Source organism: Enoplosus armatus, chromosome 1 (assembly GCF_043641665.1).
Source record: "Enoplosus armatus isolate fEnoArm2 chromosome 1, fEnoArm2.hap1, whole genome shotgun sequence".
In the NCBI taxonomy this organism is placed as follows: domain Eukaryota; kingdom Metazoa; phylum Chordata; class Actinopteri; order Centrarchiformes; family Enoplosidae; genus Enoplosus; species Enoplosus armatus.
In genome coordinates this window covers 4,383,791-4,401,394 of record NC_092180.1, presented here as the reverse complement: position 1 = coordinate 4,401,394, position 17,604 = coordinate 4,383,791, and the positions used below count along the sequence as shown (strand labels likewise).

The 17,604-nt window shown below is 42.5% G+C and overlaps 1 protein-coding gene across 3 annotated transcripts in view; it reads right to left on the bottom strand.

The window, feature by feature from the left end:
* Positions 1–17,604, bottom strand: part of LOC139282589 (protein arginine N-methyltransferase 3-like) — a 48,037-nt gene that overhangs the window by 10,744 nt on the left and 19,689 nt on the right. For all 3 annotated transcript variants that reach the window (XM_070902376.1, XM_070902393.1, XM_070902384.1), the window contains exons 11-13: positions 14,186–14,264; positions 7,560–7,747; positions 5,306–5,392 (exon numbers count right to left, since the gene is read on the bottom strand). In XM_070902376.1, the coding sequence (XP_070758477.1) occupies positions 5,306–5,392; positions 7,560–7,747; positions 14,186–14,264 (354 nt within the window). The remainder of the gene's footprint in view (positions 1–5,305; positions 5,393–7,559; positions 7,748–14,185; positions 14,265–17,604) is intronic.

Genomic DNA, 17,604 nt, shown 5'->3' with positions numbered 1-17,604 from the left:
ACGCACACACCAAAAACAGGACGAATCAGAATGAGCGCTTTTCATTTTCATCAGCGTTTAGCCTTGGGCCCCGGCTCTGTCTGCGATAAGTGATGACAGTGGGCTCCCTGACGGCCCACGGAGGAGGCTCCGCAACACTGCAGCTCTCCGGCCCCCATTCTCCGGGAAGAGCGGGGGGAAAATTAATAATTATCATCATGGATAACACCAACAGGGAGCAATTCATCATCGCTCCCCTTTCGCCCGGCTGTGTGTCAGCGAGCTGCGTGGCCAGGCCAGATACTATTATATGACGGTGGGGGGACGTTGGGAGGGGGGGTTTAAGGGGAGGGAAAGGGAGGGGCACTGAAGGGGGAGGGAGGGAGGGGGCGGGAGAAGAGAGGGCTAATGCGCTTTTGATGGGGTTTATCCAGGCGTGGAGGCCTCAAGCGCGACCACCTCACCGGCGGGTTGGTGTGAATACCCCCCCCACACACACACACACACACACACACACACACACACACACACACACACACACACACACACCCCACACCTCCTCCATCTCTCCTCTCAGCCTCTCCGGGTGGAGACTGCTGCCACTCCAGAGAGGTGGAGCACAAAGACGGCGTTCTGCACTCGTGATGCCTCTCACACCAACAGCTGCACTGTTACAGTTAGAGAAGGTCCAGATTCACGTTGTGCAAAACTGTTGCGTCACTGAGCTTCGTTCACGTTCAGAGGAGAGACAGGAAAACTAAATATAAATACAAAAAATATGTGTGGTTTTAACATATACATAATATAAGAGGGATATTTAATTTTCTCATTTTATGACTATTGGCCACAATAACTTCTGACTCCCCTCTGTTGTTGAAATTTGGGAAACCTATCAATAATGCAGCGCATTACAGGGGGGCACCTTTGAGGAAGTTATGGAAATGTAACCACTATCCCTCTTAGTGATTGCCCATATTTTTAACCAGGCCTTTACACAACCTTCAGTGTGCCTGAAACGGATGTGAGGGTGAAAAAGAGAGAGTGGAGAGAGTTTTTCTAGTTGAGAAAAATGTCATCCTTTGTTCAAAAGAAACACATCTTGTGGCTGCTGCTCTGTGTGTAGACACTGGTCTATGTCTCTTCTGTGATGGATTTCTCTGTGTGTGACTAAAAATTGGCACAAATACTGAAGTCTCTTAAGCTGCAGTTCATCTGGTTGCCACTAGATGCTGGCTCCTTAAAAAAAAACTATATATTATATATAAATCTTCAAATCCTCCAAATTCAAAGGCCCAGGTCTCTGGGGTTTAACGTACCTTGGTTGTGTTACAAGGTGGAACCCAGATCTCTGGTGTGGTGGACACCACCACTTTGCCAACCTTGCGCCACACAACACAACATCTTCACTTCTTTTATGGACCTTTACCTGATGAAGCTGAACCAAAGCAGTCAGAAATTTGAAAAGGTGGACTTGACAATTAAAAGACAATTCCACGGATTCAGCATTGCGAGCGCTTCTATAACATTGTCAGACTCACAATGGAGAGTTTAAAAAAAAAAAAAAAGGGATCAAGATCGATGGAGCAGAATCAGAGATTTCATCTTTTTTATTTCACGCATTCTTCTTCCTTGTCAAAACCTGGCGCCTATATTACCCATAGTGCAAAAGTGGAGGATTCGGCTGTGCTATGCTAGTAGCAGCTAGTGTAGCCTCGAGTCGAGATGAGGACGGGCTACAGACGTGTGGTAAGCTCACTTCTGTCTTACTCCACAACCCCCAGATTTTTTTCAGTTTTAAACTCGTAGTCTTCAGCTTCAAGTGTCATTACTTGAGACAACGCACCTCTTTCTGAGGCCACAAAAGGCTTTTTACACCTTGTTCTTTTTATTCATGCAGCCAATGCTTTACAAAGGAAAAACTAATTTAAAACAAATCTGCACCACCATTAAACATAATCCAGCAAATAAAAGTGCATACGCAGTAGTACTCCCCAAGACCTGTAAACAGGATTTGATGTATAAAATCAGTGCACTTCCCCCTTACCTAGGATGATGACATGAATCGGTACGCTGAACAATCGTTGACAGTCAGCTCATAGCCCAACTCTGAATGCTATGTACTGATACACTGTTAAGAGTTAAAGAGTGGATCTTTCCATTAACAAATCCCTTCTTAATGTGCTGAAAATCGTCCTTGAAGTTGACGAGTGCCTGCCCCGTCAGTCCAGAAGGCCACCCCCCCCCACCCCCCACACACAATTTAAATTTGATGGAGAGCAGGTTAGAGATGGATTGCAGAGACATTTTTCTCTGAAGCGCTACAGTAGCTACATCAGCAGCAGTGAGACAGCAGTGTTAAAATTAATTACAGACAGAAACTTATTCTCTCCTGCCACACCATCAGCATACATCATCTCCAGCCTTTAGGAGGGGATGAGGCATTTTAGCTACCTGTTCTACAGTTCAGGTAAATGGATCATGTAAGTGTGGAGGCTAAAACGAAAAAAAAAAGAAACGATATAGATGCCCTGAGAGAATTTCTGATCTGGGGTTTTAATAAAACTTTCAGCACATATATATCCTGTACATGGATTCACGTTTTGCAAAGGCGGACACGATGTGTGCACGGCACAAAGCATGTGAGACGTAAAAGGGAGGCAAGGAAAGGAGTGATAAAAAAATAAAAAAAATAGCACGAGTGAGAGGATTTGTCTTGTGCGTGAACGGCACAGACGCAGGGGTTGTGCTGTTCATTTAATGCAAGGTTAGGCAGGCTCAGCTGATGAATGGACTGTCGACAGGAGAACAAAAGCAGGCGCTCCATCACAGGACAGGAGGCGCAGCAGCTCTCCCTCACCGATCCCCGAGCACTGGTCCAGGAGCGGTTTACCCTTCACACATCCTAACCTTAACTACTACTGAGGAGTTGCAGCCAATACTGACTACAGATCAGTATCTTTATGGTAACATCACCCGACTCCTGCAGGTCAATAATCCATCTGTAAATCCTGGGACAAGCAGGCTGGATGCAGGAGGCGAGTATCTACAATGTGTACAAGTGTTACCTTCTACACAGCATACCTGCATTACAGAAGCCAGAAACACCTGGATAAAACGGGACTGGTAGCATGACAGCATAATAAATCCTATACATGAGATACAAAGACACATACTGGCTATGGTTTCGCATATCAGCACTCCAACTGAGGATGATCAGAAGCGTGAAATAGCAGGAAGAAAGCAGGGAAAAAGTAGTTGAGCACCTACAAGCCTTAAAAAAAAAAAACAAAAAGGGGAAAATTACATCTCTGTACCATATGATCCCATCATCTGTTTTGCTGCAGCGGACCCCTAACATGACTGGAATTACATCCTAGAAATAGAAACTGGATGTTTTCAATTACAGAGCAGAAAAGACAGGAAAAATGAGAGGATGTTTACAAATCCCATTAAATTCACAGGCCTTACCCAGAGAGCACAGGGCAGATAATAACCATCTATTGATTATCCATTAAACCAATACCCCAGACAGTGCAGTAACACTGCAGCACAACACAAAGCCGCTCCAACACAATGGGCTTTTTTACAGACCGATCACTTCTCACAGTGCAGAGCGTCAGAGCCTGCAGTAGTGAGGCTGTTCTGTAGTCGGCAGGTCGCTGCTGGTACCACCGAGAGAAATGTGGCTCTGACACGAGAGGAAGTTCAGCGGAGGTGGGTGGGGATGGCTGGGGGGTTGATGGCGGCTGCCAGCACCTCACCAAATAGACTCATAAACCATTCTCTATGCTTTGGTGCCTGTAGCTGACCCTCACTGAGGACACACACACTTTTGTGTTACAGTTGTTGGTCAAGCTGACCTACACAGCACAACTCAAAGGTTCAGATGAGTCATGTAATGTCTTACATAGCACTCATAATTTAAAAAGGGGTTAATTAAACGCATTTATTTTATGTGATGAAAATAAATGAGTCAACTGGTCCAATAGGGTTTGATTTTGGACAGAGATCCATACATGTGGTAGGGGTGTTGTTTCAAGTGAAAATGTAATCAATTTGGCTGCTGGAGCACCACACAAGATGGATATGTTGTACATTATCAGGTCATATGATTCATTCATCATATACACTGCAATCATGTGGCAGTGAAAATGGCTCTGCTACTATAAAATACAAATCTGTCTCGCATTAGAGAACATGAGAAAATGACTGAGCCGGTTTTCAATTTCCTATATGGTGTCTTTACAAACAGCAAACACTACCAGCGCCACAATCATGTAGGATGAACACAAAGTAGGCCAAGGTCAGCTGTAGGCCCCATGTGTAGTTTTTTCAGTTCAACAGCACTACAGAACATCTGCATAATGCCTCTGAAAAACCCAGACACAGAACTATATTCCACCCAAAAAAAAAACAAACAAACCAAAAAAAAGGCATCACTTACCCATAGTCATATCAAGCCAGGCAGATAATTTCGGTTTGACTGACTTCCAATTACATTCCCAGAAACAATGTCCTGGTTACTCTCCATAACCCACAGGATCAACAGAAACTGCTTCAACAGTGCTCAAGAGAAACAGGAGACTTTTGTGATAATAAACTATATACATAAAAATATCATGGCTACTTATTCGTCTGGTGAGGTCACAAAGTTATTCAATTTCCAGTATGTTGACATGTGAGACAAGTATGTGCAAGTGGACAAGGCTGAAACATGAGGAATGTCTTATAGAGTTCAACTGTAGTCCAGTGGATATATGACCAGGACAGGAAACTGGAACATGGCTTCACACCGCAGCGTGAGAGGTGGGTTGTGGGTTGTGATTGTGTGAGTGTGTTTTGGCATTTGAGAGAATGACAGGGCAAGCAGGCTATGAACATTCACTATGTTGTACGACATGCAATTCAAAGTCACGTTGCTTTGGTTCGATTTGAAACTCTATTAAATATCCGACTGACAGATATCCTCTTAAATACAGAAACATGATCCATCAACATGAGCTGACTGATGTCTCTGCTGTTTCTACTGCCTCGTTCCTTTCACACAATACCTCTGATAAATTACAGGTGGTAACAGCGGATGTGCAAACTTTTGTTTCAGGTCAATTTTGAATACCCCTACATATTCAACACTCACAAAAAAAAAGGGACGACATAAATGATCTTGTACGCGTTAGAAACACTAACAGGTTTTTCTTCTAAATAAATTTGCTTTTGCATTTGACATGTCAGCAACATAAAAAATTAATTTTAACATTTTTAAGGCTAAAACTTTCTCAACTCTACAAACGTTTGTGGATGTCTCAGTGGGCAAGTGGATACTTACCGTACAGTCGGTGGTGTTTGTTATCTTCAAGCTGAAATCTGATGCAAACTCCAACTCAGACAGACACACTCTGTTACAGTCAAACGTCTGTTGAAAGTAAAAGAAAAACACACATCACGTGATGCACAACTATGCTATGTGACTAGCTTTGTTAGCAGCAAGCCGGTCATAGAAAAACTAAATTCTACTAAATCACCTGCAGCTGTAATAAAAAGAGTAAAGATAATGCTCCAACAAGGGCATTTGGGGAGTAGATGAAAGATGATTGACAATATTTGCTTGGTCACAAATCTGACAAAATGGTTGATGTAATGATGTCCATTAAGCAGCAACTGCTATAGAACTAACCCAAATGAAACTTCCTTCTGGTACAGAATACATATAGCATTGATGAGTATTACTTACAGATGAAAAAAAACCCACGGACATCAGCACAACCGCTTTGACACTATAAATATGTATCATCCCTGGCAGGTTTACATGTGGATCACAGCTTGTGCCTTTAAGGGACCATTTACAGCAACACACTCCACAGCAAAATCACTTTCTAAACTGTTAAAATTACGACTCCGAACACGAAACACATTATATAAGGCAGGTTTAAAGCAGCATCAAATGGTTGCAAGTTAAACATTCCTCAAGTCGAACATTCCTATCTGTTCTCACTGAGAGAAAAAAAACTCATCTGTTTTGCAGGAATTTATAATTCCATGAAAGGGCTCTCAATTTTACGGAATAGCAGCCAGCCTTAATGGAATGTTATTGGATCGTATCAACGGGAGGCAATAGATGAGAGTCCATGTAATTTGGGCAGAGGGGCTGTCTATTTGTCACTGGAGGGGAGAAACTATCGATTAGAGGATTCAAATTCCATTATATCAAGTTCTCCCCTCATTCATCACATCCACAGATGGGTGGAGGACATGCTACTTTACAAACAGGCCGACCAGCGAAGAAACACACGATGGTATGAGACAAGAGGTAAGAGCGTTCCTACACAGGCAGATTCAGGAGAGGTATCTGTGCTCTTAGATGTTGGACTGTGTGTGTTTGTTTTATCTCTGTGTGAAATGTGTGTGTGCTCTCCCATCAGCCCAGTGAAAACCGCTCTATCCACAGGGGGCTGAGAGTAATGAAGTTTCCTAAAGAGGAACTTAAACAAGGATTAGACAGATCAATCACCCAGCTCTACAGCACTGCCACACACACACACACCTACACTTTCAGTGTATCTCTCTCTCCACAGCTAACTCATTGCATTCTCTGTCTATAGCCTAACAGTTTTGGCCCCGCAAACTCTATTTCTCCTGTTTGTACCCTCCAAGATCCTTGCACATTCAGATCAGACTGACATATTGGTTTGCCGATACAGGTGTTAAATATCAGACATTGGTTAGTTTGTGTCATCCACAGATAAACTGAAGCGTCTGCACTAAAGGTTTAGTGTCGGGGCAACTTTTGGCAGAAACATTTGATACTTGTTCTTTATATATTGTTGATCACACTGGCTGATGTCATCTGTATTTTGTCTTTGAGCGACAAGTGCTAAGCAAACCCAGGTGCATCATGGACTGTCAAAGTCCCCCTTTAAAGGAAGGACAGATCCCTCGGTACAGGTTGCATGTCTATTATTTGAAAGCAGTTTAATTAACCTCATCAAGTTGTTTGATATTTTAATCATTTTTAGAGGCCTGAAGATGTAACACTACACAGTATTTCACAAGAATCAAAGATTAGAGAAAAGCCTCATGTAGAGTTTTGTTTTTTCTTCTTTCCTACCCCAGTAATCATCTTGACCCCATAAATTAATTTGTGACCCCTTGTAGGGTCCCGACCCCCAGGATGGGAACCAATGTTCAATCAACATAAATGCTCTTACCAGAAAATAAGAACAGAACAGTTCATTACAGGGCGAGATGAATCCAAACCACATCAGCCTGATTTACGGGATTAGCTTATGCAAGTTAAATCATTTTTTTCTCTTCTTCAATTTCATACAAATACAGAAAACACAATATGTCTAGTGCTTCATGTCATACTGTACATTCACATCTGTCACATTACAGCTAGCTTAAACAACCAGTAATATGTTGAATTATAGAGACAAGTCACTCTATTGCATATGTTGTTATTTTAGAACTGAATATACTGAATATCGGTAAAACAAATTGTCGACTTACAGATTCAAATATCAGTGTTATTATTGGACCTGGCAGGCTGAATGCGGCAGTACATAATCTATAAGCATGTTTACCTGTATGACTGTAGGCTCAGAAATGAGTGTGTCTGCTTTCACCACCTCCACCACAGCCTCAGGCACCACAGCCTTCTTCATGCATGCCATATTGAAGCCATAAACGTCATCCCAGAATGCAATGCGGTCTTGGTGCTTCTGTGTGTCTCCAACTGCTGCCAAGCTGATGTTACATAGGTCTGGATAGACTGTGGTGGAAAGAGAGGAGCAAAGGGAGTCAAGGACTGATCATAACATACGTAAATAATAAGTACAACAGTATCATTACAGGTCAGTCTCAAGCCTTGACAAGCCCCCCCCAAAAAAAACTATATCAGCCATCTGTGAACAACAGACCAGTTGCAGCATCGACTAGGAGGCGGTCAAAGTTTAAAAGTCCTATCAGAATGCTGATTTTTCATTTCATTTAGTCAAGAACTGCTGGTTTTTGAACCATCTGTTGTATAAACTGTTGCATAACCGAGGTCTATTGACAATGCACTAAAATTGAACCTGAATGTTGTTTTAACCTTCTAACAATGCATTACACATCCAAAAGAAACAAGAGCACCAAGCAAATGTATCACAGTCCACATTTGAGGAGGTTACTGCATCTCAAAATGCAGTTTCAGTGGGCTCAACTATTGTAAGGCTGCCTGGTCAGCGATGAGTGAATCCCTTCAGGGATTTGTTTTGCGCTGAACAAAAGATCATTAATCATAACTAAAGGAAAGGGTGGGCAAATTCTGGTCCCATAAACCTCTACTCTCACTGCTGAGACGTGCTTAATATCAACAAATTTAATGGCTTGAAAACCATTCAACAAATTTAATCAGAGAACGCCTCAACATCTTGTGGGTGTGGAGCTTTGCATCAATTTCATGATGCTGCTGTAATGACTGTATCTATCACATGTGCACAAAACATGGCCTGACGACCACTTTGTCCTACTTTCAGACTTCATACATTCATACTTTATACTAGATGGTTAAAAAGTGAACCAGAACATTACTATATGTGATTGTTCAAGATCTCATTGTCCCATATGCTAATATAATATAACAGTCTCCATCCTTCAGAAAAGGCTTTCCAAAAGTGTTTGGAACGTGGCTGCAGGGATCTGCTCCCGTTCAGCCACAAGAGCATCAGTGAGGTCAAACTGATGTTGGCCGATAAGCCAAATAGCCAATAAGCCATTCCGGTTCATCCCAAAGGTGTTGGAGGTCAGGTCTCTGCTCTCTGCAGGCCAGTCAAGTTTCTCCTGGTCTGACTCACCGGACGTAGGCTGCCGGGATAATTCTGGCGTCTATTTCAGTTGTCATTCTACTCCCCTTCCGCTATCTGCGCATTGCTGTTTTCAATGTCCCCTTTGCTACGTGAAACAACAACATCAACGACCTCCGAGCTAGCAGCCTACACACTGAAAATCGTCTGTGGTTTTAACGGGTCCAGTGAGGTCCCCCGGCTCAGTGCCACCCAGGATGATTGTGATTAGTTTAAAGAAAAACAAACAAGGCAGAGCGTTTTTCTTCCCCTATCCCAGAACGACGATTGGTTGAGCCAGACCTTTCTCCAAAGTGCGGAGATAGGCCTGGCAATGCGAGACTAAGTTCTTCCACACAAAACTGGGAGAACCATTTCTGAATGGACAAAGCTTTGTGCACAGCGGTCTTGTCATGTTGGAACAGGAAAGGGCCTTCTCCAAACTGGTGCTACATAGTTGAAGCCATGCTAGAGTAGACAAAAAGCATGTGTAAAGGTGTGTCCATATACTTTTGGCCTTATAGTGGCATGGTAGGCATGCTAATGAAAGTTGCAAAGCATCGATAATAATGTTTCTCTGCCTGCACTCGCTTGACATCTCTCTCATATTTACCAGCAACACTGATAACTATGCTTTGTGGTAAAGAATGACAAAAACAGATTCATTACTTGAGGTGGAATAGATTCTGAATTGTTGGGAAATCCTGTGATTTTTAATCATTTTGAGGGTTGTGAAGCTTGTGCCAGTGGCCAGAACAGTTAAACACAGGGTTTCACAGTTGACAGTGTCTCTATCACCTTAGAGAAATGATTGCTGCTGAAAATAACCCTGGCCGTATTTTGGTCGAACAAGCTTCTGATATTTTCTTTTTTTTTTTTTTAGCTGACTGAACCTGAAGCCTCAGAAAAACTATTTTTCTTAGAAGATGGAAGATGTCAGTCTGTCACTGTGGACCTGTGTTTGCAGTTTCATTTTTCAAAGCTTTGAAGACTGAGCATAGGCAGTGATTACTGTCGCTCCTCATATTACATAACACTGTCTATTGAATGAACATTATCCATGTCTTAAAATGAGCATTAAACGTGAGCCTTAATGTCTTTTCATGGTTTTCACATCTGAATAGATGCCTGTGTATGGTTAATATGCTTGGTGATTAAGTCAGAGCTGAAATGCTTGAAGCCACTGGTATCCCTACTGTGAAGTAACATTAGCCAACACACAAGCCTAGGGCCTAAACTAGAGTTTATAATTCACTCATGAGGATATATCAAACTTAATATTCTGACATACAATGTTACTAGTAGTAATGTAAAAATCTGTCCCAATTACAGATGTTCATAACACGACAGTCAGAAAGAAAATTCTGCACCTGATCGTGGCGTCATGATAACTTCCTGTGAGAAATTAGAGCAAGGCAAACTCCCCAAAGCGAACAGGCTGAGGCAAAATGTGATCCTGGAGACACCTTCTGTAGAGAGCTACCACAGAAGCGGTTTTGAGTACTTTGCCAGATGTTTATATGTCTGTCTGTGGACAGATTTTGTCAACGCGACAGCCTCACAACCATGTAAGATGCAGTCATGAAACTTTACGGTAGTGACCAATCAATTACACACCTGTAAAGTACTCGTGTAATGATTTAGTAATGACTGCTGAGTGCTCGTGGGTCCGAACGCCAACATGTTGACGGATGTCGCGGCTGGTGTGATCCCAGGAGCATCTCGTCTCCAGTTAGTTATACTTATCCATATTTTATTTTGGCGAAATGACTGTTTAACACATCTTATGGATAACAGAGAAAGTGATTATGATGCAGGAGTGCTTTGAAAAGTTTCTGTCACTGCAAAAATGTGACCTAGTTATGAACGTAGGGTTAACAAACTTCATTTATACAGCACTTCCCAAAAGTTATTAAGTACTTTACAAGAAGATATGGGAAAGAGGGGATACAACAATCGTCCAGAGAATTAGAATCCATTGTAACTGCTGTGAAACCAACTTGGCCCCAGCCCTCGTTCTCCATGAAGCAAACTACAACACTTTTTATCAGTTTAAAAATTCAAGCCTTCCAATGAGCACATTTTAAACTTTTGCCTGGCATGTGTGTTAGCGCTCAGTCTCACGTAACCTTCGACACATGGGACCATAAAATGTGCAAATGGATGTTGACAGCACAGTGATGGGCAACTCATGGCCTCCCATTATTAGCTGACGCCGGCTTGTGACCCTGTGAGTGTCACCATACCTAATGCATGTGCACACATATTTACACACACATACACACGCAAACAGCAGATTTGTCACTTAATTTTACTCTGATTACTGAACCGAATGAGTAATTATGAGGGCCAGGTGAGAGGAAGGGGGGGGGGCTGCTGATTGAGCAGAATCAGGACAGGCCCTTCTGAGAGACACACAGAAAAAGAAATGGAGACAGAGAGACGAACAGGCGAAGGAGGGGGTGCTGTGCGGTGGATGGAGAGGGAGAAAGACGAAGAGGAAGAAGGGGGGTTTGCACGGGCGTCCCCAGATTCATGGCTTTGACATCTGCGTCCTTCTCGACTCGCTGATCACAGCCCGTTTGTCATGCCCCCCCCGCCCCCCACTTTCTTCTCTTGCTCTCTCAATCTCCCTCATTGGTCAGCTGTGAAAGAGGGAAAGACGGTGTGGGAGGGGGCATGGGACAAAACTGATCCCTTTTCCCTGGACGCTGTGCCAGGCATGCAGGGACACATTTAAGGATGAAGGGGAGGTTAATGTAGTGGGGAGAATGAGGGAGCCGCTGTAACTCTCTACTGATGTAGCTTAAACACACATACAGCAGCAGTGCTGCAGGGCCGGACTAACAACTCAGCACAGCAGTGCGCACACACTCAAAATCTGAAAATAAACTTAAGAGTAGAAATTGATAAACCTAATGTGACAACAACCAACTGCTGGATCAATAATCAATAAATTAAAAAGTTATGGTATGTACCTTTGTTTTGATTATTGCGTTAAAGTGAAGTGTGGCTGTGCTGAAGGGCAGGAATACTTGCTTCGCAGATTTGCACATAAATACTGCCTTGGGCATGCTTACCTCTGAACAAAAACAACAACATGGAGGAGCCTCCACTCATAGTATTGACACAGGCAACAAACCTCTTCTCAGTGCCTGGCACCATGCACCCTGAATTAGGCATGGGAAATAAACTGAATTCATCAAACTCATGAGATTATGAATCTCTTACAGACCTAAATTTAACATGTTGAATGAAAGAATTGTCTCAATTTCATATAATCTCGCAGAGAATAACTGCAATAACCAATGACATGAAACCAGATATCCAACCAACCAATCAGCTCACAGTCCAGTCCAGAAGTCCAGGATCTTTAACTGGTCAGACTGCAGTTTATCAGAAGTAAGCCTACATGGGGAAATAAACAGTGTACGCCGTTGTATTACAAAAATGTACATTTATCATTATTGATGTGACTGTGAGATTTTGGAATAGTTCTTCCAGCCGTATGCTGAATGTTATTATTATCAATATTATTATTATTATTTTATAATCAAAATATGCATCAATGTTACTCTAGAACTCCTTCAACAGCTGCTGGTAATAGATCCAGCAAGAGCGGCCCGTGTCGGGAGCGTCAGGGTTAAAGGCTCATGACGAACCGTACGGTGTCCTCTGACCTGTCACTTTCTGGTCACACGTTCGCCTGTCCAATCTCCCTCACTAACAGATCTGTCTCTGTAGGTGCGGCCATTCCGGCTGTCCATCAATGTGTGTGTGTGTGTGTGTGTGTGTGTGTATATGTGTGAGTGTGACCTCTCCCTCATGTCCCAAGGAGCCACTAAAGGCAGTGTGGTGGAACGGTTCCTTAGTTGGGTCACATTTGGCACAAGCCATTAAATCTGGTCAGAGGCAGGGATGGGGACAACCCAGGAGACTGACTGACTGACTGACTGACACACACACACACACACACACACACACACACACACACACACACACACACACACACACACACACACACACACACACTTGCCTAAAGAAAACTATCTTTGCATCTGTCCACCTATTGTCTATGTAGAGTCTCATTATTTTGACTACTTTCAAATCCTGTTGAAAATACCCATCTTATATCTTTTGCTTCTGTCTTTAGTTATAGACACATTGATATAGAAAGGCAACTGTTTGAAGGAGTAAATAATATAGGGTTGTTGTCACCTGAAAGATATAAGATTAATGTATTTACATGTCCTATGGATATTTACAGTGGAAATTGGTACAGAACCCAAACTCAACTACTGTTTGCGAGTTCACCTCTTCACCCATCCTCCAGGCCAGCCATACAAGAGACATGTTGTCTTTAAAACAGCTGTGTGCCGGGTTGAGGTGAGCTGCTGAGCCTCCCCACTGATTGAACTGCTCTCCCTGAGCTATTTGTTAGCCCACCTCTGAGTATTGAACCCTCCTTTCCATGTTCAAATCGTATTAAAAAAAAAACTCAAAAGACATTCGTGTAAAAAATAAATTGAGAGCAAAATCTTCCATTTCCTCTCATATATTTCTGGCTTTAACATTTGATTCTATCAACTTAGATTATAGTATATATTGAGAGAAGTACTGCGATGTTTGCTGCTTGTATTGACATGTGTACAATTTGACACACCCAGTGGGAAATACAGGAAAACCACTCCAATCATTCCCACATGTGTTGCTTGTAATAACCACAGGGGGCTGGCATGAACAATTTCTTCCTGCTGACAGATGACATTTAGAGTAAATCTGACCTCAGGATCACACAGCCCCACTCCAACTATTCAATGGCAAGGGAAACAGCCTTTACTGAGTAATAAAACACACACAAAAAGTATTTGAAGTTGTTAACACAGTCATATATACTGTATGTGGAGAATAAATAGTATTTACATTGCAGAGAAAAACTCTAAATACAAAATTTGGGTTTTAAAACTAGAGTTAGACACCCTTTACCCTGGAAATTAAACCGCTGCTGAAAAGCTGATCCACCACATTTGATCATATCGAAGATTTTCATGGGCACTGCCTCTATTTGATTGTGCCGGCCTCCTGCTCGTTACGGAGTGGCAAGGACGGGGAAACTCGCTCAAATGGAGTGCAGGCGGTATATAAGGCAGCAGCTCTGACGTTGAATCTCTATCAGCTCTATCAATTTAACAGCAGCAGGTAGTGGAGATGCTGGGCTAAACCTTAGTTTAGTCTTTTCACAGCGTTTTAGTGTTTTAGTGAGAGGCAGTACAGTATGTTTTCCATAGTCTAAAGCTAAATCTGACTATTTCCAACACATACATTCTGATATAACAATCCTCTGTACTACCTTCATTTTGTGATGAGGAGAATATGTGACCTACCTGAGCCAGTGTCAGCCAGGTAGCGGTCTCTAGCGTACAGGACGGAGTCCAACATGGACTCAAACAGCAAGAAGTAACCCTTGAAAGAGAGGACATAAACTTTATTACCCCGGTATCTTCTGGAACAACTTATCTGAACAAAGGACAAAAGCAGCAGTTCATACAGCATCATCTGGTGTCTTTGACAGTTCAACGCAGGTAATAAATGCATGAAAGGAGAAGACCATAGACCCGGTGGACAATTCAATTATTTTTTAATTTAACATCACTATGGTGGAAATCTGAATTAGCCGTGACTGTGAACGGAGCGACGTGCCCACGTGCTCTGCCACCCAGCCTCCAAAGGTTTGACCCTGAGCTGACCTTGTGTTCTGCTCCAGTAGGCGGCACATTAACCGTGGTATTATTCCATTAATGCTGAAATTGAGTTTTGTCCACATCTTGTTGGCTTCGACCTGAGTGGCAGATACTGCTGACAAATGGCTTTTTCTACGTGCTGCCAATCCAACCAGCAGTTCAACCAATCAGCTGAGCCCGAGCTGCAACGCTGGCTCCTTCACTATGGTATTTGTGTGCATAACGTTTGGGCGGGTTCAAACATATGGGAGGGCATATCCCCATCTGGGGAGGATCAAGAAATCAGTACATGCACATTATACTGTAACTGATGACCCATATCAGTCCTTTAAAAGCTGTGACAACACTGACTGGCTCCTTCAGGACCAGAAACACACGTCAGTGCTTCCAAATCTGTGTTTTAGGATCAGAACAAGAGCACACGCATGCACGACACCTTCAATTTTCAATCTGGATATTTGGTTCCCATCATTTTCCATCACAATGATGAATCTGTACGCATGTTCACTGTAGATCTATGAAGCCATAGATTTCTGGTGCAGTTCTAATGGGCTATCTGATACTCAACAAAAATCACCCCCAAAAGTCTATTTTAACCATTTATTCTGTGGGGTCACTCAATTTCATGGCTTAATAAAACCTGCCTGGTCACAGTGAACCAGTTTAGTCAAATAAGGCTCACGACGGGATTGCCAAGACGCAAGCAAGCGCTTTGATCTCAGCATTAAGGAAGGAGAGGGGTCTATAATTGCTACACAGAGTAGGGTCCTTGTCAGGCTTAGGTATTACAGACCATTTCAGTTCAATTCAATTTTATTTATATAGCGCCACATCACAACAAAAGTTATCTCATGACACTTTACATATAGAGCAGGTGTAGGCCGTACTCCATATAATATCAATTAAATGAATTACATGATTCCACCATATTTCGAGATCTCTACTCGACTCTTGTGAGTACAATGTTATTATAACCAAGACAAACAATGGCCTAAGCTGCGAAAATAAGTCATAATAGACCAACGAAATAAGCAAAAGTAAAACAAAGACTGATATGTAAAGCATTCGGCCTGATAAAAAACATTTTAAAACGCATTTAGTACTACTTTATCTGGTTTATTCTGAGTGGAACAATAATACAAGTGAGAGTGTTTTGTCAACAACCCTTTTTTAGGGCATGATGGGAAAAAATAAGAAAACAAAATGGCCTGAGTTATGTATAAAAATCCAATATCTCTACTTTCTCTTCAGTGGAGGGAAAGAGGGACAAGGAGAGGTCAGAGCCAGGACAGAAGATAAAGAGTGTGTGGAGGAGGGGAGGGGGGTCTTTTTTTGTATGATGAAGAAAAAGTGGAGAGGAGGAGACAGGAAGAGCGAGACAGAGTGATATAGAGAGAATGCAGTGGCCAACAGAATAGTAATTCACTGAGATAAGAGGCTTATTATTCAAATAAAGACAACCTTTTATAGGAGAGAGGAGAGGAGAGCAAGCGGCAGACAAACAGGGGAAACAGCCCTGATTTATAACCCTAACTCCAAAATCGTCACCATCTCTGTCATGGGCCTGAGCTGATAATGATGACAGCGATGAAGCTGATATAACCGACTCATCCTCCGCGAGGCGATAAAGGGAAACATTCTCTCTGTTTATCGACAGCGGACTGGTCTCGAACCAAAGTCAGGCCGGTGGATCGTCTGCTGCTGACTGTTGTGGTCCGGCCGATGTCCTTAGCGGCAGAGCGGGACGTTTTTAAAACCCTCACACAGAGTACACCAGCCTCGTAATTTAGATCCCAATTTCACGGGACACTGCTTCACTCGAAGGAAAGAGGATATGAGAGAGAGATGCCTGAAAGCAGAGTCACACCTTACTTTTATCGTCAACAACAATCCAGAATTACTGCCCCCTCCTGCTGCCTTCCATGTCCTCCCAGTGGAATTTACCACACCCCCCTAATTTTATACATCTGCAATGTTAATTACCAAAAACACAGAAACAAGAAAACTTCAAGCTCTACTTGAAAAATCCAACAATAACAATCCATCAGTGAACATGCTGTCACTCCTGAATGACGCAGGTCTACAAGAGGGATCAATTATTCATGAGAAGAAAGCACAACCTGAGCAGTTGGTATGGCTCCAATGTGCAAACTAACTACTCATTGAACCACAATATTTCATATTTGTACACACATACATAATGTGCGACACGTTTGTATTTATTGGAAGGCAGGATACTGTTTCCGAGCTAGCTGTTTCCTCCTGCTTCCAGTTTATTTTCTAGGCTAGGCTAAACAGGTTGAGAGTTCCTCTGCATTGATATTGATTTTCAAATCTTTCAGTAAAACAATGAGTGGCATTTTCAAAATATTATTCCTTAGTATTCCTTTAAGGGTTAAGGCTTATGCCATTTTGCTGCTCTGTCTTGATGCATCTGTTGTTGCTGACATGTTGGTTGAGCTACCTAACTTTCTCAATTAGCTCACGTCACTTTATCTTTATTAACAAGATTCAATCAACACCAGACTGATTTACTAACTTTTTTGGGACCATTTCCACCGATCGATCTGTCCGTCGGTCCGTCTGTGGGCTCAGTGACACAGACGGGCCGAGGAAGCGGCTCAGCGTACTGTTAGGCAGCTCTGCAGTATAGTCACTGTGCATTTCCATAAAATAGACTAATGAAAACCTAATGAGAATGGGCTGGAGCAGCTTATACACATTAACAAAATTAGCATACAAAGCACATTCCCCTGAATGGGCTATCACACACACACATCGACATATACACCAATACACATACACAAAAAAAATGGCAAATACACTTTTACAGCTGTGTTACTTGTGTCAAGAATTTTAGCTTTTTCAATGAGTTGCCACTGCCCTTAACTACACAAATGCTATTAAGCTCCTTTATAAACTCTACAGAGATTACTTTCATAATAACTGCATTGTTTTCCTATTTTTAGTAGCTGGAGGCAATGGCATGGTGTGTGCTACAATTTACAGATTTTCATGTCCATCAACTCTTGGGAGACGGAGTGACTGTCAATTTTAGGTAC